Source organism: Lissotriton helveticus, chromosome 10 (assembly GCF_964261635.1).
Source record: "Lissotriton helveticus chromosome 10, aLisHel1.1, whole genome shotgun sequence".
NCBI lineage: Eukaryota > Metazoa > Chordata > Amphibia > Caudata > Salamandridae > Lissotriton > Lissotriton helveticus.
The window spans coordinates 439,780,584-439,807,379 of record NC_136071.1 but is presented as its reverse complement, the minus strand read 5'-3'; the positions used below and the strand labels follow the sequence as shown (position 1 = coordinate 439,807,379).

The 26,796-nt window shown below is 45.5% G+C and overlaps 1 protein-coding gene across 2 annotated transcripts in view; it reads right to left on the bottom strand.

The window, feature by feature from the left end:
• Positions 1-2,107: 2,107 nt before the first annotated feature.
• LOC144784260 (mitochondrial Rho GTPase 2-like) overlaps positions 2,108-26,796 on the bottom strand; it is a 1,917,079-nt gene continuing 1,892,390 nt past the window's right edge. For both annotated transcript variants that reach the window (XM_078662926.1, XM_078662928.1), the window contains 3 exons: positions 18,976-19,098; positions 18,445-18,647; positions 2,108-3,953 (listed from right to left, as the gene is read on the bottom strand). In XM_078662926.1, coding sequence (XP_078519052.1) covers positions 3,836-3,953; positions 18,445-18,647; positions 18,976-19,098 — 444 coding nt within the window. In that variant the 3' untranslated portion in view covers positions 2,108-3,835. The remainder of the gene's footprint in view (positions 3,954-18,444; positions 18,648-18,975; positions 19,099-26,796) is intronic.

Here is a 26,796-nt window from a genome sequence, read left to right as displayed (position 1 = left end):
CTGGATCTATAGATGGTGTGCTTAGGCCTACCCCATGCGCAGCGCAGCACGGATCCTCGCGTATTTAAGCCTTGGCTTCACCTCTTCGCTCTCGAAGGTCACGGACCCCCTCCCAGGATTTCAGGGATCTGAAGGGAGGGGGGGAGTGCTCATATGAGGAGACCGTGAAACGAGATAAGCCGCCAGCTTTCTTCCATGGTGACTGTAGAGAAGGTCAGGTATTTTGATGAGGGGTTGGGAGGTGCTGCTTTAACATGTGGTCTCTTAATAACTTTGGCGGGTCAGCGAAGGCTGCTGCGGCACAAGGCGTGGCAACGATCTCGCTCAGCTGCAGGAGAAGGGTTATGGGCAGTCCGCTCGGGTACCTCTCTGCAACAGCCCGGTCCGGCACGCGCAGCACTCCGTTCAGGGCAGCGTCCAGTCTCTCCTCTGGGGTCGATTCGGCGTCTTCATCCGGGCAGATCCTCTTGCTTCAGGGTTCTGCAGCGTCTCTGCTGGATAGGGTGTGCAAGCGCTGTGCAGAGCCCGAGGTATGCTCTGCCGCCGGAATCGGATCACTCTGGTGCAGCCTCTCCTCGTTTCTCTCTGCAAGGCTATGAGCGGGCCGCCATGTTGTCAGGCCCCTTAACTCTCATCAGCGGTTTGCGCCAGGCCTCAGATGTATCAACATTGTAATTTGCGAATCCTTATTAGCTAATTTTACCGATTCGCTATTAAGGACTTGCAAAATGCAATGTATGTAGGTTTTGCAATTAAATTTGCGATTCCTGGGCATTTCTAATTTGCGACTCACAAATTACGAGGCGTAAATAAGGAATAGCTTCTCATTAATTTCTATGGGCCAAGAAGCCCATAGAAATGAATCGGAATTGTGCATGCAATTTCAAGGGTGCCAGGGTGTCAAAAGGGCATCCTGTTGCACCCCTGAAATATGCATGAGTGCACCAGTGGCGCACATACATGCCGTAAGGGCATGTATGTGCGCCACAAGGCACGCAAATTGTGGGTGCTTCCAAAATTGCATTTAAAGACTCGCAATTTGCGATTACTTAAATGCATTCGCAAAACAGGTACTCGCAAAAATTGCGAGTCCCTATTTTGGGAATGCCTTTTGGGATGATACATCCCAAAAGGCTTTTTACCGTTCACAAATGGGCCAATTCTGTGAATTGGTCCGTTTGGGAACTGTAAAAGGCTTGATACATCTGCCCCTTAGAGTCTTCCGTTTGAGTGCAGACTCGCTGCCTCCTCTTGGTTTCAGCACACAACAGGTTTCTTTATCAAGGCACACTAAGAAGCCGAAGTCACCGCCAGTGCAGGATTGATACAGGATTAAGGTCTTGGGGAGCAGGAGCCTTCCCCCGAGAGTGCGGCCATCTTGCTTGCCGGCTCTCTGGTGCTCCATAAGCATGGTATTCTTTATCTGCTTTACATAAAGTGCCCATCCATAGTGGTGAAATGTGGTTCAAAAAACTGACCAGACATTTTAACGAACAGCAGGACCTTGCATCAGAAGTAGGTTACCTCCTTGTACCATTCCTGAGCCAGATCTAACTAATGAATCTTGATTATTTTATTTTATTACTTGTACTCCATGGAGTGTCTTTTCTGTATATAAGGTGTTCCAAGTCATACATTGTATTACTGAACACACATTTGAAGAGAATACACATATAAGTATACTACCTAGTCCTCTCAGTTTTGATTCATATGTGTATCAGGATGTAATTAATGCCATGTTGGTTATAAAATTTTTTGACTGTAACACACTAACTAGTTCAATTTAGTTCACTGAGTAGGTAGGCATTGAGAGAACTGTGTATTGTGAAACCCAGAAGAAAACTAGTGCTTTTTTTTAAATTAAATTATTCCACGTAGACATGCACCATAGTTTTCCTAGCATCTTATTAGGAACTTCCAAAGCTTACCTTTCGAGATCTAAAACTGCTCAAATGCTTACAAACATAATTACTGGCACTCTTTATTCATGAATGTAGGGAAATAAAAACCATAAATGTTTCAATAATTCAAATGATGTCCAGAAACTAAAAAAAGATCTATTAATGAAAAAAGACAAAGAAGAGCAAATAACAGAAAAAGTAGGCGATTGGCCCTTCAAAGCTGAAAATCAGAATGCAATTTTAATGTCTTTTTGCAAACCATTAATTAAAAAAAGAGTGGTACTGTGTTTCAATTTTCATTGTTTTGAATAGCAAATTGTAATATCCAGATAAAAAATGAGGCTCATACTTCAAGCGGATTTAGGCAGCTGTGCAGTGTGTAAAGATACTTTCTTTACATACATTTCCAGGAGAATACATCAGTCAATGGTCTAACAGACAATATTCTACAATATCTTGCTCTCCCCTTGCTATTTCAGACATCACAGTAAAAAAGATGCACCCTGAAAAAACATAAAAAAGCAGAAAAACCACGGCTCCCAGGAATAATTCTGTCAAGTAAGACATCCGCTTTCAGAAGAGATCTGTTGACCACAGGTAGAAGGGACATGATTTCTGCAGATATGATTTTGAGGTATCCGCTTTCAGTGGACCAGATCTTGCGGAAAGAATAGCCTTTTAGTATAAATGCAGTTGTGTAACAGATCTGCTTTCAGCAGGGTTGTCTTGTGGAACGGATCTACTTGCAAAAGATCTTGTGGAACTAATCGCCTTTCAGTAGAAATGGGCTTGTGGAAGTAAACTGCTTTCAGCATAAAACAGCTTGTGGAGGGATGTGCTTTCAATAGGGATGTTTTTTTATAGAAGCACCCAGCAGACATTGTCTTGTGGAAACGATCTACTTTCCGGTGAGGAGGATGTAATCTAAGAAAAAAAACGAAAGCACGGAAAGGTAACTTGTTCAAATCATTCATCTGCATGTGCTTTCACGCTTATGCGCCATTGTTTTTTTTGCCATTGTCTAGATGTATGGCCAAAGACTCCAGAATAAGACTTTAAAATATGGCTGTGGAGTGTCATTTCCTCAGGATTTATCATTGTAGACTGTGTGTGGGGGTGGGAGGGTTCTCTTCAGATTGGAGATGCGTTTAACCTTATATATCCTGCCCTACATTATTTTACCCTTGGGCACTTTATATAGTACTATACTTAGTAGTATAGCTTCTTTAAGAGGTGGTTAAAAGGACCAATGAAGTGAAATGATAAACTGATTTTACCAATAGAATCCAATACCCAGTCCATGTCCAGAACCGGATTTTGCATCAAAGACTGTCCTATTGGACAGTGTTCTGCATGAATACCTGAGTTACTGATGAAGAGAATAGCACCTCATGCTATGCTACAAAATACTTTTCATCTTCCATTTAGAAAAATATGTCTCACCCGTTGCGGGTGGATGAAATTCAGGGGTTTCTCTTAAAAACACGTTATCAAATTAACAATGTTTTTAGACCCTTTAAAAACTATATTAAAAAAATACATCAGGGATCTGAAATTCCTACCAAGATGAGAGATGGGATGAAGTCAGCTGTCACTTGACATTCTAGCAGAGCTGCAAAGACAATGTGTGCCCATTTGAATAGACTCTGGAGTCATGGCGTACTTTGTGCTGTCAGAATTTTCCAGTAAATTTTAAATAAACATACTATTAGGATTAAAGCACAGTTCAGTGTCCTTCTTGATATCCTTCTCTAGCTTTCTGAGCTGTCCATGTTTTATATGTCCTTTCAATTCAGTTACCAAACCCACAAGTTCTGCTTATCAGGTGGTAGGAGCGTGTCCTCTTCGGTGGACTCAGCCGGGTTTGAGACTCACATGATCAAAGGAGGTTATGAGCTCTAGATGCACACTGGGGTTGAGGCACTGTAATGCCCTCATTTACTTTTCACCATTGCCTTGTAAAGTGTAAATCCCAGGACAGCAGCGACAGCAGCACCAAGAGCCACACGCAGCCAAAAGGAAGCAGCACAAAGTTCAGTGTCATTCAAGTGGCTGCAAAAAGAAAAAATAAGTAACATCACATACACATCAAACAATCAAAACATCTCAAAATATGTCAATATTGTCACAAAAATATAAATTAATTAAGTAAAACTTTTCTGCCAGCCATCTTACTGAGACAAGCGTTAAGATCCTGTGGTATTTTGAGACACACGGACTGGAATTTACCAATGTCAGTCCGTTTTCTATTAAGTGTTTCATTTTCTGGACAAGTCTCTATTGACATTGCCAGAGAACGATTTACACTGCTCCGCTTGAGCAGGTGTCTAGTGTTCCCTCCTAGCCTGCTTTGTACTGGCCTGTCCTGTATTTTTTATTCCAGTAAAAATATTGGGAAAAGCAAGTGAAAAAATGCGGCCTTTTCCCTTCTGAAACATAACACGAAACCGCAAACACATACAGAAATCAGTCAAAAAAGTATTTGAGAGCCGTCTAAATCTTTTCAGAACGATTGTAATGGTAAACAAAGGGTTAATTACCATGGAATAAAAGAATTCTGACAAACTTTACACGATCGTCTCTTGCGATGTAAATGCCTAAATATCAGAATTAACACTCAATCCAACGAAGTTTGGGGTTGTTCAGGGATCTATTATTGTCATTACCAAGCAGGGCATATATCAGCTTATTCCATCTTACCCTGCGGTGAGAATAATCTCTAAGAATGTGCAATATTCGCACAAGCCTTTATATTCTGCTCTGTGGGCTTTCAGTATAAAGGGGGACATCATCTGTATAGATGGATATTCTGTCCTTTCATGCTTCTCCTCACCTGAAGCCTCTGAAACCTTGCTGGGTTCAGTGGCAAGGCGGGGTCGGGGTAGGGTGAGGAGGGGTGGGGATAGGGTGGAATGGGCTCTTTATTTGGGCCCACAAGATCAAGTATAGGACCTTAATGTATCTTATCAAAGGCGGCCTAAGATTGATCCTTTCAAGGATTTGCAACATGAAGGACTAGTTGACTGAGTTGAAAGCCTTTTCAAAGTCTACCAGAACTGAGGCGCTTGAGTCCTTGAGTTGATCCACTCAGGGGTCATGAAGGAATCGGGCAATGGCACGTGCTCCTCCCAGGCATTAAGTCATTCTGGTCTTTGTGTACTAAGGGGGGAATTGCTCTAACTTGCCTGTTAGCCCACAGTTTCGCTAATATTTTGGTTCCTGTAATAATAAGCAATATATGAAGGTAAGAGGGGCAGTTCATAGGAAGTTTGTCAAGTTTTTTATTACAGAGATTGTGCGCCACATATGTCACATGGCGGTGCCCATCTGGAGAACCTCATCATACTGTGCCAGTAGGTGGGGATACTAAAGAAAATCATACTTCTTGAAGGGTCCTATTAGGGCCCATTATTATCCTTTCTGGCATCCCGCTTCCGCCTCTTGTATTTCTACTGTCAAGTGAAGATCTAGAATGAGTTGTCTCCTTCAGTCAATGTGAGAAAGTGCCATCTTTCTTGCCTTGGTATGCCCCCACTTTTTTCTGAATTGCTGATGTGCTTTGACTGAGTGTGCCCTGCGCTCCTGCCAACCAGGTACCCAGGGCCTGTGTTCCTTCCCTAAAACTGTACTGAACCAAAACCTAATTGCCATCTATGGCCACCTGTCAGCCCCTAGTAATTGGTACCCTAGGTACCCAGGGCATGGTGACCAGAGAAGACCCCTGAGGGCTGCAGCACTTATTGTGCCACCCTCAGGGGCCCTGAACCCTGGCACCCACACACTGCCTTTGCAGGCTGAGTGCCCAAGTATAGAACTAAAACCAGAGTCGACATGGCACACATCCCTGTGTGCCATGCCCACAGAACCCACTGCCCTGACATACTTCAGTCACCCCTCTAGCTGGGTGCCCTATGCCAGAGGTGTGGGCACAGGTGCATGAGCCCTGTGCCCCTACAGTACCCAGGGCCATTCCTGGGCACTGTAAGTGCAGTGATGCCATTAAGAGTATATGGTGCTGGGAGGTTGGCATTACGAACTCCATAGCACCATAATGGCTACACAGAAGACTGACAAGTTTGGTATCAAACTTCTCAGCACATTAAACCCGCACTGATGCCAGTGTGGGATTTAATGTAAAATGCACCAGAGGGCATCTTAGAGATGCCCTCAGAAACCTTAACCTACAATCCACGTCTGGCTGAGTGGCTGCAGAGGGTGCCACACCACAGACATGTTGCTGGACCCCTGGGTAGGAGAGCCCCCGCTCTCCTGGGCCTGCAACAATGCACATCCTGGGCGAGCTGCTAGGTCTCCTCCCCCAGGATGGGCAGGGGGAAGGTTCAAAGGCATGCCGCCTCTGTGAGCTTCTCCAGACCATTTGCTATACCCAGCAACCAGCCCCCACCAGTCCTGCCCCCAACTCTGGCGGGAAGACTGGTGGGACAAACTACATCAGGAAGGAGGGGGTGCCAGCCTGTGCCAACCCCATCCCTCAGGTGGGGGAGACGAGGTGAAGCACGACCCCGGGCTCCGGCCATCTTGAAGATGGGGAGCCCTGCCCTATCACAGCTAGGCTCCTGCCCCCCTCCCACAGGAGAGGAGCAGGCTAGAGGGTGTACCAACCCCAGGGCAGGGACACATTGGTCCCTGTCTTTGCCCTACCTGTAACGCCCCTAAATTCAGTATTTAGGGCCCCCCTGAACCTTCCTTCCTCAGATCCCGATACGAAAAGAATAAAGAAGATCAAGAAGACGAAGACCCCCCGTGCAGCTGCTAACAACAGGACAACAACAACTGACTTGGCCCCATCCCTACTGGCCTCTCGATCCTGGAACCTGCTCCTGCTTAATCCCGGCGACTCCTTCGGACAGCAACCTTGGGACACCCGGAGGACCTGCCTGCCTTGACCCTCTTGAAGTCTGGGACTCCCATCAGCAGAGGCTCTGCTGCAACAACCCACCTGGTGCCAACCAGGAATCTCCAGACCAGCCCACTCTGCACCCGCCAAGCCCGGGCCGGGCCCGACCGAACCAAGAACACCAGGACATCCCCCCCGGCGACTGGGACCCGAAGTCCAGTGCCCAAAGACCCTCCTCGACGAACCAGCCTACGCCTGCAGACTCAGAACCAGGGGCCACCCCAACAGCGACCAGCCGAGGGTAAGCTTTTCCGACACCCAAAGACACCCCTGCACCCTACAGCCCCCTGTGCCCCCCTTTGGGGTACCTACCTGTGCTCCAAGACCCCGACTTACCTCTCGAAGTGCTGGTCGCCCCTGGAGAGTCTCCGTCCCCGAGCCTGCAGCATTCGTTCCTTTTTGACCTTTCCCATTGGATAACATTGAGAGCCTGATGGCTCAAAAGCACCCTGCACCCAGCCACCCGAGTGGCGCTGGTTGTGACCCCTGTGTCCTATCCTACTTCCCCCCCTTGCCCTGAGCAAGTGACCAGCAGCCCAACTCCCACAGCCGCATGGCCTGCTAGCCAGCAGCCAGCAGCCACCAACCGAAGGCCCCCCTTCCCTCATTGGATATCACTTGGCCTACCTACCTCTGCACCCGGCCGCCCCCGTGCCGCTGGGAGGGAACTAACTGTACTTACCTGACCCTGGGGGACCCCTGAGTCTACGCCCAGAACCTTAACTTCACCAACCAAGTACTCATCTGTAAACCGGTAATTTACCTACCTCCCATTGGATAACATTGACTCATTTTGACTCGAACATTTTCTAAGTGTGAAGTTTTGAAATCTGAAAATATTCACATAAAATCAGCCAAAGTCCGAATTTCGAAGTACTCACCTGTGATCAGGGGAGAAGCCAGTGCTGTACCTTTCAGCCCAGTACTGAACTGCAAAAGTAATCCCTAGCGGGGTTACTAGTAATCTGTATTTTCTCCATAGGAACCCATTGTCTACTTTTCTACGAAATTTCTTTCAAGTGTCTACTTTTGAAAACTTGAAATATTCTTTAAAAATCACACGAAATACTGAAACGCAATTACCTACCTGTTTTGAGTTGAGACCCCAGTGCTGGCCCTAGGAGACCAGTGCTGGGTTACAAAAGTAACGCGATCGTACTTTACCTGCAACCTGAATTTTCTCCCATCAAATAACATTGTCAGATTTCCTTTGAAAAGTTTCTAAGTGTGAACTTTTAAAACAGCTTTATATTCATGAAAATTCACTACAGTAACTAAAACGTTTTTGCTAACCTGGTTTCAGCTTAGACCCCAGGACTGAATCTAAGATCTAGTCCTGCAAATACTAAAGTAATCTATATAGTAATCAACTGTACTTACATGTGGAAAACCTATTGAGCTCAATGCTATAGTGTGTTTTAGGATTGTGTTGTTTACTGTCAATACTGTATTAATTGTGTGCACAAACTTTATTGCTCCTTTGCAAAGTAATTACATGAGAGAATTCATAACAAGAAAAGTATATTTTTATAACTGTTGGTTCTAAAAATAAAACACCTATATCTGTGGATATAAAAACAATTGGTCTGGAGTTCAGTCCTTGAGTGTGTGAAACCTTTTGCTGAATGAGTGTGTACAACAAATGCTTTACACTGTCCTCTGGTACTGCCTTACTGCTCGACCAAGCTATCACTTTGGAGAGTAAGGTCAATTCTGACTTTAACCTCTGTTAAACGTCTGGGGTTAGTGGACGCTATACACACTGTACTTCATTCTAGTCCAGTATATATAGAGCCACTTTCTCACAGTCAACTTAAGCATAAGTAAGTCACTAGCAATAGGATTCACTCTTTTGGCAGTCGTTGGATCCCATGTTTCTGGCAATTGCTGATAGGTGGCAAATGATTTGGCTATTTTGGAAGAGGTCTGTGACTAAGTCTCCATGTGGAACTATCCTTGTTTCCGTCTCTATTGGTTAGCAAATATAAGAGTTTGCCAGACTGGTCATCAGTTTAATAAAATCTATACTGCGAGGCTGATATTGCCGGGGATACCATCTTTAATTTTGAAAAGCTCTCAAATCAAAACTGCAGAGGAGACAGCATTGTGGGTTCTTTCAAAGCAGGCAGAGTTCCTCATGGAGCAATTCAGTGAAACCCTTGTCTAGGAGCCTTCAAGTATTCAAGGGCAAACTTTTCTTGCGGCTTCTAATGGGAGGTCCCAAGCACATTTCTTATGGTGAGTGAGCCGTCAGACACCTGGGCAGGGTGCATGTGGCTGTTACCGAGGTGGTTAATTCGACCAATGGAATGAAGATAGAATTGAGCTTGGAAAATGAGCTCTTGGGGCAGGTGCAATAAATAAATTCCCTCCTACCCTGGTTTCACAGCCTTCAAGGGTTGCTAAATCCTAAAGAGGTTACTCATTTGGAGAAGGTGTGTGTGCTGTGTGAGGTGGATGGTCCTCTGGTAACTAATTGAGAGTCCATTAGTGAATTAAAGTCTCCTGCAACTTCAGTCATGCCTTTAGAAAAAGTGAGTAATACCTTTGTATGTGCATCACTAAAGAAACTGTCAAGTGTCCATCATTCTCGCCTTCAAGAAGGGCCTCAATTGCCACCAATCTCCTTGGCCTAGCTGTTTCAGGGGGCTGCTGACCCTCAGTTGGACGGACTTATGTAGGAGAATCGCTATCCCATGTAAGCCCCTCGGAAACCCCACATTGTAGGCTTGTGAGCATCCATAGTGACTCCAAAAGCTGCAGTTAGTACCTAACAAGTGTGCTTCATGCAGGAGTACTTTTGTGGAATTCCTCTTGGTATACTGACATTTCGACCCCCTTTTGATTTTATTATTGAATCTATTGCCATTCCATGATATTTGTTTACATATACCCAACGCTGTAGACTGCATCTGGATTAATGGTGAAAGTGTTTATATTGTAGCCCGACTGTGCTCTCTGTGTGCTGCTTTCTATCAGTTTAAATAACTAAACTCCCCTTCCCCTATCTACCCCAACCCCACACTCCCTAAACTGAAGTATCTGTTGTCTATTATAACTAACTGAACTAATGTGGGGGTGACTGCCTAGACATGCTCTGGCCTTTACTATTAGGTAGCTCTTGCTTGCCAAGAATTCAGGGATAGTGTATCTGCAAGCACTGCCCTACACGTCATTGAGTGTTTGTGCGGAGTCTGGTTGGGCGGCGAGGAGAGATATGCTTACTGGCTTCAACTGAGCTACTATGTACCTCTGCTATACTAAATGTAGGCTCTGTTTAAAGATGGCCCAGGCTGGGTAGTCCACTGCACTAGTCTCCACTGCTTTCAAATGTCAGTCTGTCTACTTGTTGTATTACACCTCAGGTTTTAGCGCCAGTCTTATCTTCTTCAGATTTTGTGCCCTTTTGGGAGCAGGGAGGGGTTCCATTTTTGAGTTGCAGGAAGTGATGGTGGCTCTTCTGATTTGAGTTTGTATGCTCTCTTCTCCTCAACCCAATCCCAGATGTCCTCCGGTTTCTCAAAAAAATAGTATTTACCTTGGTGTATTACTTTCAACTTATCTGGGTAGAGGAGCATGTAGGTAAGTTGCAATGATCTGAGTTTTTGTTTCACAGTTGTAAATAATTTATGTTGTTGTACTAGGGATGTATAGTCTGGGGGAAAAAAATCATCTTTAATGATTGTATTTTCAGGTCTTGGCTGAGACATGCTGCCCGGAGAAGGATGTTGTGATCTACATAGCTCATATTTCTTGCGATCATAGCCCGGGGTAGACGGTGGGAGGGCACCAGGCTGGAGCTTAGGCACAAGAGCTTGATGCGCCCTTTCTATAAGGGAGCCCACTAAGAGACATAATAGGGGGAACCAAGGATTAAACCATGTTGTAAGGAATTGTGGGCAGTCAGGTTTCCTCCAATGTCTCTGGAATGCCTGTGAGCCTGAAGCTATGTCTCAAAATCTGTCCTTCCATTGTTCAGCTCTATTCTCCAAGCATGTTGTGGACTCATGCAGACTTGTCACCTCTGTTCGAAGTGACTTCTGTTTGTTCTCTGTCGCAGAGATTTTCCATTAGCCCTCCATAATATGATCCGTCACATTTCTTACGTCTTGGCTTAATAGGGAGACCTTTCTTCCCAAACCTTGCACTTTGTTTTCAAGGCTATGCGAGTGTCGATGAGTGGAACATCCTAGAGGTGGCAGATGCAATGACTATCTCTGTGGTTTTGTCCTTAGCTTCATTTCGGAGATGCAATGGTTTTAGTGGTGGGTTTTGCCTATTTGTCGATCTTATGTTGTTGGGACGTCACAGAAGCATGGACCAGACTTTCCCCATCATTTGTTTCATGGCTAGCTTTTATCAGACATGGGGAGTAGGGATTGTCTTTTGGGTTTGGCTTTGGGCTGCATTCTGAGTGGCTCAACGAGGGTCAGTGGAGCTCCCTTTACATGTTAAAGATCTGTTACACCTATGGACATGGTCTCAAAAGAAGTATTGGTATTGAATTAATGGCAATGTTCATGATACAGTGCTGCCAATATCCACAGGTTTGTTTCTAGGGCAAATGAATATTTTGATTCTGTGCTGGCAAGGATGTGTTGGGATTGTTGTGAGCCTGGTCAGAATGCTATTTGGTTGCATCTTCTACCGTAGGCCTCTAGGCCATGCTCCCTCTGGGGCCTTTCTTATATAGAGGTATTGTATTATTATACTTTTTGTTTATATATACTTTCTCAGGCACAACTCACTTTATCCTGCTCTATTATGCCTTTTATATTATGATTCAACAGTTTATAATGGGGAAACGTATGATAGGCTTACGGGGGTTAGGCCAACTCCTCCTAATTCAATTGTAATCTACTATAGTCAATCAATCAATCAATCAGTATTTGTATTATGCGCTTATCACCACAGGATGATTCGGCGAGGTGTGCAATGGATGCGGGGGATTGAGGCCAGAGCCAGAAAGGCAGACTGCAGGTGTCTGGTGGAAAGTCAGGCTGTTGTTCAGGTATTATGGTCCTGTGTTGTGGGGACTTTGTAGGAGTGTGCAAGCAGTTTGAAGTGGCATCTCATCTTGACAGGGAGCCAGTGCAAGCTACAGAGGTGGGGGGTGATGTGGGATCGTCTGGGCAGGTCCAAGATGATTCTTGCTGCTGTGGTCTGGATAGTTTGGAGGCTCTTGAGGAGGAGGGTGGTGGTGGTTCTGGTGTAGAGGGCGTTCCCGTAGTCAAGTCGAATAGTGATGAGGGCTTGTGTGATGGTTTTTCTGGTGTCTGTTGGGATCCATCTTAAGACCTTACGGAGCACTCTGAGGATCCTGAAGCAGGTGGAGGAAATCAAATTGACCTGTTGTCTCAAGGAGAGCTTGCGGTCAAGGAGGATACAGAGGTTGTAGGTGTCAGTGGTGGTGGTGGGGAGGGGTGGCGGGGGTGCTGGTCCGAGGGCGGAGTGTTTGTTTCCCAGAGTTATAGTGCTAGTTGTATTGTCCTAATGCACTTGGGTACAGATGTACAAACCTTTTTACACTCACAAACGAGAGATCGGCCCATTTGTGACCGCAAAAAAGGGGTAATTGTAGGAGAGTGGGGTCTGCAATCCTATGGTCTCCCCAGATTTTTGCTTTTTGCTTCACTGGCTTACGACTTTCCCTGGCTGTGGGCCTGCTAATCAGACTCACAGCCTAGCTGTTCTCTCTCTAAATTGACAACCATGTACTTTAGGTGCATTTACCAATTGGTACTGGGCCACCTTATCAGTCCCTGTAACAGTGTACCTTAGTATCCAGGGCATAGGTGTACCCAGGGCCTAGCAGGGGCTGAAGCATGTATTATGCCACCCCTGGCTGGCCATCTAAAACTGACACAACTGGCTGCATGACAGCTGGGGCAAGGTGGTGTAATCACCCTTTGCTGTAGATATAGTATACCTATATCTAACCCTAAAATGGACACATATATTCCTATCAGTCACTCCTATGGCAGGCCTTATCAATCCTGAAGGCAGAGTGCTTGGAATTATGTGAGATGGTGCTCTGGCATGAGCTGAGCCCGTTTGCAGCTTGCAGAACCAAGTCCTAATAGCTGTTCCATGATTACGCTATACCATATACTCTTAAGTGCATTATCAACCTTGCGGTTAAATGCTAACTCTGGTATAACATTATCAAAACATGTCGAGTAAGGTGTCATACGATTTGGAATACTACCCCCTCGCCAATTCTGGCGACGGGGGTAGCATTCCACCCTTCTAGAGGGACACGACATGTATGTAACTGTGAACCCCGGTTAAAGTTAACTCGAGCCTTGGCATCACAAAATGGATGCTGCCACCACAGACACAAGTCTGACCTCCTGCTGCTGGGAGTCCTTCCAGCGAGGGCGGCTTGGACAAAGGGTTTCCTGCCTGTGAAGGTGCTAGCACCACCCCAGACAGGATTTTGTGTATTGGGTAGGATATGCCTGAAAGGAATGAGACATGCCTGGGGCACACAAGGTGCCCTGTGCATACACCAGTTCAAACTAGTTGCTGGGGCACTCCAGCCCCAGCTCTGGCGGGAAACCGGACAAAGGATAGGGGGTGTAACCACCCCCCTTCCTGGTCCCACCCAGGGGAGGGACCTAGTCAGTAGTGCAGCCCCCTTTAGCAGGATAAAGGTAGGAGCTGGTCCCATTCCAAATTAGATTAATCCTGAACTACTCTACAAGAAGAAACTCTGGACTTCGACGTTCTGCTCCACATAAGACTGAAGAAATCTCCCTTGTGGGCAAGGAGTGTCCACCCTGCAACTGCAGGCACCATCAAGCGTCCAGCGGCTTCCCTTTGTCGTCTTCCTTCAAGGATCCAGACTTCAGAGCCCGACGAGACCCGGACTCCCAGACCTCTCCGACCTCAACCTACATCTGCAGCACAGCTGAGATCCGTGGGTGCGACGAGACACGTGGGACCGGCCATCTTGAAAGAAACTGCACTTCGCTTCCAGCACGACTCCCGAGGTAAACTCGACCAAGTGCTTTGGGGACTGAGAAGCCCCAGCCCCGAGCAGCCCCTGCACCGAAGATCAGCCCTCCAGCATCCACGAGATCTGCGTGGGGCCCTTCTGCTTGTCTGCTGCTCGACGCGTTGTCTGGTCACTTGCCGGCTGGCTAGTGGCCTCCTAGACGACGAACCTTTGAATCTTTGCTGCTGGTCTGGTTGCTCCAGACTGGCCCTTGCTCCCTTCGAAAAGAGGGGCACCACGGACTCTCCTAGTCCGCACCAGACGTCTTTTCCACTCACCGCGTGGGTTGCCTTTGCCAAGGCCTGTTGACTCCAATTCCGGATCCGACACCGCCGACAGCGAGAGCCTGCGTGGGACAGCTCGTGCCTCCATCCTGGTCGTCGAAGACACCTCCTGGTCCACGTGGCTGCAGAGTCAAGCGTCCACTCTTCACCTGATCGCGACGACAGCACCTGGTTCCTTCCTGGTTCCACACCGGTCACTGGCTAGTGACTTTGAACACTGTCCCCTCTGCTTTCAGGTCCTCTTCTTCATCGATCCACCCTTGGATCGCACCGGACATCTTCCTCCTGGTCGCCTGCAGCATCTTTTCTTTCAGGCTCCATTGACTTCAACGCGAGAACCGGACACACTTTGGCACCTATGCACCCGCACCCCGTGGGTGAGGTAACGAGAGCATTTCGGTGCTCAAGGGTAGTCTAACTGTCCTAGTGTCCAGTTCCACTTTTAATCCTACCTAGTCAGGATTGCCCGTACTTACCTTTAACTTGAACTGTACTGTCCATAGACGTTGTTACGCATCTCGCGTGTGAGTTCACACTCTGCAGCCGCGTTCCGTGGGCCTCCTATTTCTTACCTAGAGTTAGTGTAGCGTGGTCCCATCGATCCTACAGCCTCTGGACAGCTCCATTCCTTTTATCGACTTTCACATATCAATTACTTAGTATATGGTTTGTCGTGCCCATAGGGCACCATTGTAATTTTGTGCAACTTATCGTATTTTTCTTAAGAGATTGTCATGTGCTTAGCCCTTTGACCTCATAAAGAGTTCAGAGGTGTTGTTATTAATAAATATACTGTTTATTTTCATAACAACCTGTGTGGTGTCCTTTCATCTGATATTCAAGGGGTTATATTGTGGTAAAACAGCTGGCTTCACATGCCAAAAGAGTTTAGCCTAAGACTGCTTTGTCCATGCTACCATTAGGATAGCTGGTCTATAAGGCTGACTTACAACCAATCACCATAAGGGTTGTTTGGACTGATACAAGGTGATCACTAGAACTAGTGAGCATCATATATCAGGCCAACATCTCACAGTAATGGCATGTACAAACGCAATTTTGCGAGTCACTTACTCACAAAATAGTGTTTGCCACTCTCGCTATTAGGAAGGGGCGTCCCTTCCTAATAGCGATACTCACTGCCATGTACTATTGTTTTGCGACCGCATTTGTGGCCGCAAAACACTCGTAGTTTACCACCTACTTGAAGTAGGTGGTAAACCATCAGCAAGTGGGAAGGGGTCCACAGGGGACCCCTTCCCACTGGAGCATGAACGTCCTTGTGTTTTTTATTCCAGCGTCACCAAACAAGGACGCAGGGACACATGTTTGAACAGGGCATTGTGCCAAAGACCGGATTACCACAGAACTCTTTTTAAGCACTAAATTGGATCATATAAGCAATACTAGAAATGTATGATGTTATAAGTGAACAATTTGGACAGTACAAAAAGCACAATAACTTTGGGAAACAAACACTCGCTATAGTAGATTATTATACTTTTCAATTTGGATGAGGGACAATGTCTTGTAAACTGAAATCTCTGAATAAAAAGTGAATATGGGCCCCCAGAGACTACAATGCTGTTTGAAGAAGGGTATTATGATAGGGCCTTACCCTCTGCTAACTATGGGATCACCTCCAGAACTTTGTTTTTCATGAAAATATATGCATATTTGGTTCTCTCATCTGATCCATCCCATATGGTTGTAGTCCTGGCACCTCACTGTTTAAATATGATACAGAGATTAGGATTTTAAAAAAGGTTGGACGAATTTCTTTAGGACTTCCTTTCATTCTGTTCACCTGCATTGCTTTTGCGATGCTGTTTTTTATTTTATGATATGCCCCCTTGTAGCCAAATGCTGGAATGAATAGCAATTTTTGACAATGGTCTAGCACTTCTTCCAGGCAATCACAGTTTGATTTCCCTGTAGAGGCATGATATGAAGTTTCTTCACAATATCCAGTGTGTTTTGCTTCAATGCAACACTCATTTGGTTTAGATGCCAGTGCCTGGTGCCAGTAGACTCAGTTTTCTACAGAGCTTCTAGACTGCCTCTAAGTAGCACATTTCTGCGGTTTGGTCCATAGGGTTTCCATTGATTTCAAAGTGGAGTGCTTTATGGTAATACTGAAGCTCTCCAAATAGTTACCTCATAAATATGCATTATGAAATGTATAGTTTTTGGAGATGGAATTCTCAAAGAGTTTTTCAACCCAACTGTGGACTCTGGGTTATCTTACCCCAAAACCAATCTTGTTGTTGAAATCCCTGCACATGAGGAAAAATGGATTGGTCTCTGCTGGCCTATTCACCGTCTCCCTAAAACAATCTAACAATATACATTAAGTGTGCCTATTGGCCTGATGTCTATACACATTAATCACTCACAAAACCGGCTTGTCAAGCAAAGTGATGTCACATATTTTAATGTTGTTATCCAGGCATCCCCAGTTCTTTACTCATCTGAAAGTTCCCAACTCAAAGGGCAAACTGGAGTCCCAGCTGCTCCTTGCTCTTGTTTCCTTAGTCTCACACTTTGTGAATCTTGCACTGTCAATATCCACCATGGTGCTGAAGACAAAGTTTCTTGCCAAATCAATATTTCATATGGTATTCTATCGGAGCTGGCCCTCCCAGTTGTTGGTGAATGCCTGGAATATTCCCTAAGACCTAAGTAGGATAGAAAAACATTTTGATTGTATCTTCAATGAAAGAGCCATGCTGCAGAAACCCCTTTTGTACCGCAGAACCACATGGGACAGGATCAGCAGCTTAAATGGAAGCTGGCAGTGAGCAGCTCGAAGGAACTGTGGAGATTCTGGAATGTCAATTACAGATACAGACTGGATTCAGAACTCAGAAGAAAGAACCAGGATAAGAAGCATACATCCCACTGATTTGGGTTATCCATCCGCAGTCTATTAATCTATTGCTCGCAAATGGCACAACTCTAACAGCAGAGTGCTAATTTTTCATTCAAGATGTGGCTTCTCTTAAATTCCTCTCTACTTCCATCCTTAATGGTAGCTTACAATCTGTAATGTTTGCGTTCTATAAATCATGGACAGTTGTTATATTTAAGATTTGAAAGTTTGCATTCAGGTTTCGAGTGCTCTGGCTTTTCTGGGAGATGGACATCTGGTTCAGTGATGTCACACTGTGCTTTAGATATTATCTGGAGAGTTCAAACTGTAACAACGCCACGGAAAAATGCAAATAAACCAGTGTTTCTTTCAATCCAGGGGAGGAGCTTGAAGCATGCATCTTTTAGAACTATAGCAAAATGTCCAAATGCTGCCATACATTTTATTCACCGTCCTATGAATCAGCAACAGACACAGGGGCAGATGTATCAAGATACCTATTTGCGATTCTCAAATAGCTATTTTTTTAGAATCGCTATTTGAGAATCGCAAATGGTATGTATCTTGATATTCCTTAATTGCATTAAGGAATACTTTCCCATTCATTTCTATGGGCCAGGAGGCCCATAGGAAGGAAAGGGAAGTTATTCTCAATTTGCGATTCGCAATTTGCTAATCGCAAATTGAGAATAATTTCAAGGGTGCAAGGGTGTCTTAAGGACACCCTGCTGCACCCCTGAAATGTACATGTGTGTGCATATGGCGCACATACATGCCCTAAGGGCATGTATGTGCGCAGGGCATGTATGTGCGCCACATGGCACCTTTACAAATACCAAAAAGTGCATTTGTAAAAGAAATCGCAAATTACCACCAACTACAAGTTGGTGGTAATTTGCGATATCTTAATTGGAATTCGCACAACTTGGGTGCTTCATACATAGCATTTAAGGAATCGCAATTTGCGATTCCTTAAATGCTGACGCAAAATTAAGGAATCGCAAATTTTGCGATTCCTTCATTTTGCGATGCGGTTTCCATGATACATCGCATTTTCCGTTTATTTTCTCGCAAACGCTGCATTTTTGCGAATCGCAGCGTTTGCGAGAAAAAAAACGGATGATACGTCTGCCCCTCAATGCCCAAGAGATAACAACTGAAAAATTATTGATTTCACACCTGCTGCTTATTCCAGGTGGATTATTTCCCCAACAGAAGTATACCTCCTGCTCTCGATATGCTAGCAAAAGTCTTCAGTCACTTCTCTCTAAGTCCTATACTCTTCTGGCTTTGCATTTGCGACTCTCTTCTTCATCAACATCCCTGAATAGCTTCCCACGTCTCACACAGTTATGCCCTCTACTCTGCTGCACTCAGTGAACCCTTCTCCCTCATGAAGCAAGAGATCTCCACTGCATATCCTCACCATTGCCGTGTGCCCCCAATCAAATGACTGAACAGTTACTCACGGGAAGGCAGCCGCTGTGGCCAGCTTAGTGTAGATGGTGGCATCTGGAGGTCCAAGGCTGTCGCAGGTGATGTGGAATGGCAGAGGTAGCCGGTGCTTGTAGCAGAACTCAGCCACAGATATTCCATGCTGCTGTTTCAGTTCGGGCAGATCGCATTTAGAGGCCACAAAGAGGCAGGGGATCTGACTATCCATATAGTGTTGCTGGGGGAAGAAACGAAGAGTAAGTGAAAGAGTGTAAACCAGACAACACAAATTTACAAGCAAGCCTTGAAAAGAGACAAACGTTTGTGCAGCAGTATAAATGAAAAGAAGCAGGAGGCAAGCCAAAGTCCAGAGTAGACACATCAGAGATGTTCAATCAAGTGCCAAGATCACAGACACTGAATCATTTGGTCCCCTTTAGATGTCAGAGGTCGAAAGAAGCACCACAATGCAGATGTTAGGATCGCCAACATTGAGAAGAATGGCCTACAGCTTCCCCATCAAGTAATGCCAAACTGCTAGGCCTCTGGGTCAGGCAGGAGGTTACCTTGTAAATACTAGAGCAGTAGTTAAAGGACTTTGGATCGTTGACATTGTACATTAGGCAGGCAACGTCACAGGCTGCATCGGCAGCCTTCAGGAACTCCATGTCCACATCCACCTCATGGAGCTAGGGAGAAGAAAAACAAAGAAGTACAGAGAAATTTAACACTGAACCCTGTAAAACTGTATCGGTGTAGCATTACTGGCACCATCCATAAGGCTGAAACCCAAAAAGGGTGATAACAATGCTATCCAGTGACTTATGCTGGATAAATATGGAGCCAGAATGTTGTAAGCACTCTCCAATACACGCGCCACAGAGTGGATGTTCACATGTCAACATACAAATGCTCTTCAAAACCTGTGAGACTTCATAACCTCCTTCTCAACACCTATCTAGGTGAAGACCTGATTTGGAACATGTCTCTGTGCTGTTTATTCTCCAGATATCTTAGCAAGTGGCTCTTCGAAGTGAGGTGGCCTCTGCGGAACCAATTCTTTTTTTGAGCCCACTCTTTGAGGTGGAAGAGAGAAACCCTTTCCCTCTTTAGAAGGATGCTGTAACAACTTAAAAAATTGGGCCTAATGCTTGAAGTTCCAATACTTAATAGAAGGCATATTCCTTCAAAGTATTGTTTCAAAACATATGTGGTGCACTCTCTCAAGTTATGACACTCACTGTAAACACATGAAAACACATTTAAGAACTCTTGTGAACCAATAATAATATTACTATGTACAGAACAACAACTTTCCAAATAAACACTGGAGTTACACCAAGAGATGTCTTCTACCCACAGCAGCCGAAACCTCTGGATGAAACAAAACAGATGTGTGCTGTCGGTAAGGATCTGTACGTAGCATGCAGTGCTGTAGATTCACATACCAAGCATACGCCTGCCATCTAGTGTTGGGCTTGGACGTTTGCAAGCAGTTTTTCTTCAATGAAGTCTTTCGAGTCACAGGGTACATGGTCACCACTCCCTTAGTTGGCAATGTGCATAGGCCCGACTATGTGTTAGATTGTTTTTTGCACAGCAGGTACCAGTAGTATGGAGTAGTAAGTGAACACAGTATGGTGCACATGTGTATTGCAAGAAGGAATGCAGTTCAGAAAGAAAACAGATCTGGGATCAGAGCCACATGCGTCCAGGGAAAAGGGTGTGTGCATGTGGATCTACAGCGCTACACTCTTTGAAAAGATGCTTATAGATAAAGTGACATTGCTCTGCATAACCTGTAAAGCAGCACCCTTCCACAAGTGGTGGCTAGCGCAAGAATGACGCAGATGCCTAGAATATGGTCCTAAGGACCATCTGACAAACCATAGCCTATTGTCTGGCTAGGATATCCACACTATGTTTGGTGAACGCGTGTCTGGCGTTGACTGGGTAGCTTCTTAAGATGTCAACTAGGGGCCTATTGACCAGGAATACCATAGTTGCAGCCTTTTTACATGTACAGTGAGCCCTGGGTGTGACATGCAGGTTTCTCTTGGGTTCATGGTAGTAAGTTCAAATGCTCTGACGAGCCATCGAGCAAAACCAGGTTTAGATATAAGCTGGCCCTTGCGATGGTTTGCAAAGTCTACAAGTAGCTGGTCTGCTTTGGGGAATGACTTGACTCTGTTGATGAAATACATGAGAGCATGTTTAACACCTAGGATGTGAAGAGCTCTCTGCTACTAAGTCTGGTGGGGAAAAGAAGACTGGGAGATCTCTCATTTGGTTAAGGTGGAAAGGGAAAGCCACCTTAGGAAGGAACTTCTTGTTAGTTTTAAGTACTATTCTGTCTTTGTGAACCTGAATCAAGGGTTCCTGAAATATGAGGGCTTGCAATTCGCTAATGTGTCTAATGGAAGTTATTGTGAGGAGGAAGGCCACTTTACAGGAAAGTTACAGGAGATTGCAAGAGTGCAAGGCTTCAAAAGGGAGACCCATACGTCTAGTAAGGCTAGGCTAAGGTTCCACATTGAGGCAGAGAGAACCCTGGGAGGAATAATCATGTTCAGTCCTCCCAAAAAGGGTTTAATGAAAGGTATGGGGAAGAGGGAAGAATGTTCACTGTTTACATGTAAGCTACTATGGCTGCTAGGGGAGTCGTTTCGAGGTACAGGTTAAGCCTGACTTTTGGCGATGGAGCAAGTAGCAGATATTATAAACTGCAGGTTTAGGGGTCCAGGTGTTTGGGAATGCAGTACTGGACAAATCATTGCCACTTTGCAACACAGCAGGCACTTGTGGTTGACTTGTGGGATTCTGGTAGGATGTCCATGCACTCCTGTGGGAGTCATAGGTAAGGAAACTCCAGGACCCCAGGTGCCAAACTGATAGATTGAGCTGTGTGATGGTTCCTGTTTCGAAGGTCCAGCCTCTGTGTGAGCTTTTCGTGTGGACGGACTTACTTCTCAAGAAGTGCTGAGTGCCTTTTAAAAAATAAAAAAAAATTATGCAAACTTTATTGCATTTTATCGATATACAACAGAATAGATTCACGTTTTTGTTCAATCATATCATCATTTAGAATATGACAATTTATTATATATTCAGTTTGAGGAATTCAGCATAAACAGTAGTTGGGTTACGAAGCAATATACAATATAAACATCTTTATCCACCCACCCTTCGCTCCTGGTAACCGGTTGTGAAATCTGTAAATGGGGAGCTGTGTGTGCGAGAATTCATGAGTCTCCATCTGCATTCCATAAAAGACGCTGATTGTGCTACTACTGTTGCTGCAGAGTGCATCAGTGGGGTCTGGGCTGTCACCATGGAATCACAGTTGAAGGTGTATGATACCACAAATCTGGAACAGTGGGAGGATGGGAGACCTTGTCTACCCAAGTTGTCTATGTAGGTAGTTCTAGTTTATCCCTCTCCCCCGGCTCCTCATCCTGCGCTCTGAACTCTTTTAGTAATGTGTCCCACTCAAGCGATATGGTTTTTTCCAGCAGGCCTTTATATTCCTCCAATCGTAAAGCCCCACTCTTACCCAGACCCCCACTCTTACCCAGACCCCAGTGTACAACTATGCCATTGATCCACACGTGGAGCCTGCGGAGACTTCTGGCGCCTCGTTATTGGCCTCTTTGGCAACAATATGCTAAATCAGTAAAAAGGGCCATCACTTTAAAGCATTTGGGCTGCAAATAGAGTCTTAAGATTCAGTGCTCCGATGTATTCCAGTGGTTCAGATCAAGGCGTGGCTACCTGAAGGCCAAGCTTAGGAATTTTGCGTTCTTGGGGGTGGCAAAGAGGTCTATAGACGGAGTGCCTCAGCATTGGAAGAAATCGAGCAGTACCTGTGGGTAGAGGTCCCACACATTGACTCGTTGATGTGTCCTTCTGAGCAAGTTCTCCAGGTCATTGTGCAGCCTGGGAAGTACTTCGCCATCAACTGAATGTGGTGAGGGAGCGCCCAATACCAGATTGTTTGTGCCAATAGGGCAAGAGAGAGAGTGCCCCTTTGCTTCTGTAGGTAAAACATGCAGTCATATTGTCTGTCTTGACTACAACTACTTTGCCCCAGATGAGTAGAAGGAGGCCTGAAGAGCAAGGCAAATGGGCAAAAGCTCGAAGTACCTGATGTGGTGGCCCTACTGGTAGGAGGCCCACGCTCACTGTTAATCTGATCTGATTAAGGGGGGCGCCCCACCCAGCTTCAGAATCACCCGTGGTAATGGTGATCTACAAATCAAGTTCTAGAAAACGCTTACCCAGTGCAGAGAGCGATTTAATTGGCCATTACCAACACTAGATCCTCTATTTGACCCTTGACTTCTGACCATTGTGGTGAGGGTCACTGCTGCAGCGGGCTCATGTGTAGCCAGCCTCTGGGTACTATGGCGATACATGAAGCCACCATGCCCAGGAGGGGCATTACAGTTCTGACTATGAGATGACAATGTGGCTGAAATATAGGTACAAGCTGTTCAAATGCCAAGTCCTTTTGTAGGCTGGGTTAAGCTTTGACCATAACCAAACAGAGTACTGCTCCTATGAAGGGATGGATTTGAAGGGGCTGTGGAGGGGATTTGGTGGCGTTTATGGTGAACAGGAGGCTGGGGAGAAGCGAGTTGGTGGCCTGGGTATGAGCAAGGCATTGTTCCCAACTTCCACTCCAATCACAGCCCAAAGTGGGCTGTGACCACAGCTAGGCACTTGGCGAAGACACTTGGGGCAGTGGTAACGCCAAATGGAAGTACTTTGAACTGGTAATGACAGCCACTTACGACGAAGCACAGGTAGCATAGAGGGCGGAATTAATGGGGATGTGGAAGTAGGCATCCTTGAGGCCTGTTGCTGCCATGAAGTCCCTTGTAGAAGCACAGAGATGATATCCTGCAGCATAACCATATGGACGTGTTCGGAGAGGATGCATCTGTTGAGAGGCTTGAGGTCCAAAATGGTCCTTAGGGACTCATTCTTTTTGGCAAGGAGGAAGTAAACCACCTTGCCCGCTGGAGAGGAGATGGTAGTAACCAGAAGTGAAGGCCCCTTTGCCGGAATTTCCTTAGCCTCTGCCTGTTGTTGTTGCCTCTGCAGGTACCCATGTTGTGATTACTGCTGTTTTAGGTGTGCTGCTGATAGGATGGAGTAGGATCTGGGGAGGTGACCTTGGAGCCTGTCCTATACTGGTGTGTACGAAAGAAGCCCATAAAGTTTGCAGTTTAAACAGCACCTACGGCTCTGGCAGTGTCTATGTCCTCCTTTATCTCTTTCAGTCTCTGGTCAACCTGTGGTCTGAAGAGGTGTTCGCCTGCTGTTGGACCTTGCATCTAAACCCTGAGATGTGGAGCCACACATGGCATCTTATCAGGACGTTAGCATTAATCCCTCAGGACGTGGTGTCAGCTACATCTAGGACGCAGGTGATGATGGCGTTGGAGATGGTCTTACCTTCCTCCACCAACGCCTCCTCCCTAGTCTTATCTGGAAGGGGCCTGATGACCTATTGCAACTCATCTCAAGGTGCTCTATAGCACCTCGAGAGCATGCAGAGTTGGCAATACTCCAGTGGATGGCATCCCTTACCACTAGGAGTAAGTGTGAGAGGTACCCCTTAACAGCAATCAAGGGAAATAGGGTTAGTCAACCAGTGGAACAAGGAAATTCCCTTGAGGAGAACTAAATAAAATACACTTAAAAATCAACACCAATAACAAGATATACGTACATAAAATGAATTCATACAATTTATTGAAAATACAAGAATTAAAAGCGTTAAAACGAGTGGACCCGTGTGAGGCCACTCAACACAATTGAAAATATAACGCGTCCACGCACCACCTAGTATAATTCATGACCCAGACATCTTTGTTGATATACTGTATTTTGTTGTACATAACCCAGGTGTCAGAAATAGAGTCTGAATATACAACCAGTATTGTACAAATTCTATGTCTTACAGCCTTCCTTTCTCTGTATTTCAATTTTGCTGGTCAATACTGAATGTTAAAAAACTCTTTTTCTTTATATTTTCAATTGTGTTGAGTGGCCTCACACGGGTCCACTCGTTTTAAGGCTTTTAATTCTTGTATTTTCAATAAATTGTATGAATTCATTTTATTTACGTATATCTTGTTATTGGTGTTGATTTTTAAGTGTATTTTATTTAGTTCTCTTTAAGGGAATTTCCTTGTTCCACTGATCCCTTACCACTACACATTTCCCTGCAGCGTCTAGCTTCTTGCTCCACGCCAGGCAAGGTAGTATTGTCTGTGGTCGGAGGATTGGCATGATCAACCACCAAGGAATCAGGAGGGATATGACCTCTAATGTAAGGTGTGTCGTTGGGGGACGGTTTTTTACTTCTTCTCCACTGGGGACCAGTTCCTTGAAGGTGTCTGTGGTTGATCTCCCAGGGGATCAACGTAATAGTTGTCCCACAGATAGTCAGTAAGCACCGGATCAAATGGTGCATCATAAAGGTTGGTAGGGTGCAAAGGGCTACCTTTCCCACAAGAGAACTGAAGTGAAGCCTCTTTGTGTAGTGAGATGGTGATGTAGGGGAGGAGGTGCAGAAAGGAGAGTGCTAGTACCCCTGTGACTTCTATTCCTAGGAACTCGGGGAAGCTGTAGAGCCAACTCCTCCTCAAAACTTAACCTCCTCTTCCAAGCCATTATCTCTGTGGGTCTAGGAGGCAGCTTAATGGAGATTTTCCCAGTCAAAGGATGAATAAACAAATGCTTCGATCTTTCATCCAATTCTTCTAAGCGACTGGAGAATGGGTTGCTCCAAGTCATCGGAGCCCACCATGCACGGCGTCTTCGACACCTGTAGGGATTTTGGGGCCGATAGGCTCTTTGAATCAAACAGTGTCTTCAGTGTCGATGGTCGTTTCGGAGCCGGTATCGACTGGGCCCTCTGCTTCGAGGGGGCTCTGAGTTTACGCAGTATCTTTGGGTTCAAATGGCGGAAAAGATCAGTGCCGGTATGTGGGAGCACCGTCTGTTCTAAAGACTTAGGTTGGTGCCAACCAGAGCCACATGGTGGGGGAGGACCAGAACGTTGAGTCTTTGTAGAAAAGTTTGACATACAGCCTACTCAGGAGTTATCCTGTGACTTGACGTGAAGTCATTTGGGAGGCCTGGTAAGTATCTGTGCCAACCATACTCACGATTCTGGCTGAGGTCTTGGTCCAGAAGGAGTGGAGGGGGCCTCTTGTTCCTCTTCCTCAAAGTCTCAATTAGAAGAGAAAGCAATATCTAGACTGTGTGATGGCTGGTGGGGTGTAATGTCCGAGGGGCACCTTCCGTGACATCAGGCGAGATATGTTCCCCAAAAATATTGGGTGTGCCATCATAAGTTTGCCTCCGCATCCTCTGGTGTGCCCACCTTCTCTCTCTTTGGCACCGAAGACTCTTGTTCGAACTAAAGGTAAGGCCGGCCTTGCACATAGAGTTGGCATTGGGAGAGAGGCAGAGGTTACACACCTTGTGGTGGTTGGTGCACAGGAATTTCGTGCAGCTCTAAGGACAATACTGGAAGGGCACCCTTTCCATCACTCTGCGCACATTTGTCACAGAGACATCTTCAAGAAGGGGGCACACACCCAGTGAAAGGCCTGAGGCTGTGCTGGTTAGAAGTGGATGGTGGGTCAGTATCAAAGAAGAGCCATCAGGAAACTCAAAAAGAGTAGAGTTTCTTCTTCAGAAATTGAAACGACTGGTTAGCCCTGATGAAAAGCTAGATAATTCACCATATTCGGAGCCCCTTCGGTGGACATCCAAATGCGATGGCGAAAAAAAAAAACACGGAGTTGGTGCCCATGCGCATTGTCAGCTAAAGGTGAAGTTACCATATACCGCGAGACTCAAAAAACGTATTTAAAGGAAAACAACTTGAAAAATGTCTGAGCGCAACACTAGATGGAAGGTATATGCAGAGCATGTGTATCTTCAGCAACAGATACTACGAACATTACGATTCTGGCCCCATAAGCATTTTTTTTTTAAAACATAGGGCCCTCAGTGGTGTATTCTGAGATAACACAAATTTAGCCCAAACCTGTATGGTTATCAATTTGATATCAACAACTCTTGGTGAAGGAATAAAAGTTAAAATCCCTTTCATCCTGTAAGCACATTAGATAGAGTTTTCTACACCTCACCGCATGCTCGTTTTAGACAACGGCAGACACACAAGTCAACACAATACAACTTTACAACCTACAGATGTGAAGAGATTGTCTGAAGCAAACAATATATTGATAAACTGATTAGGCTTGCCTGCAAGCATTCAGTCAAAATTGATTCCATCTTCGATCCTTTATGGAAGCAGTCAGCAAAAAAGTAAGAGCAAACGTCCCAAAACAAATATTTTA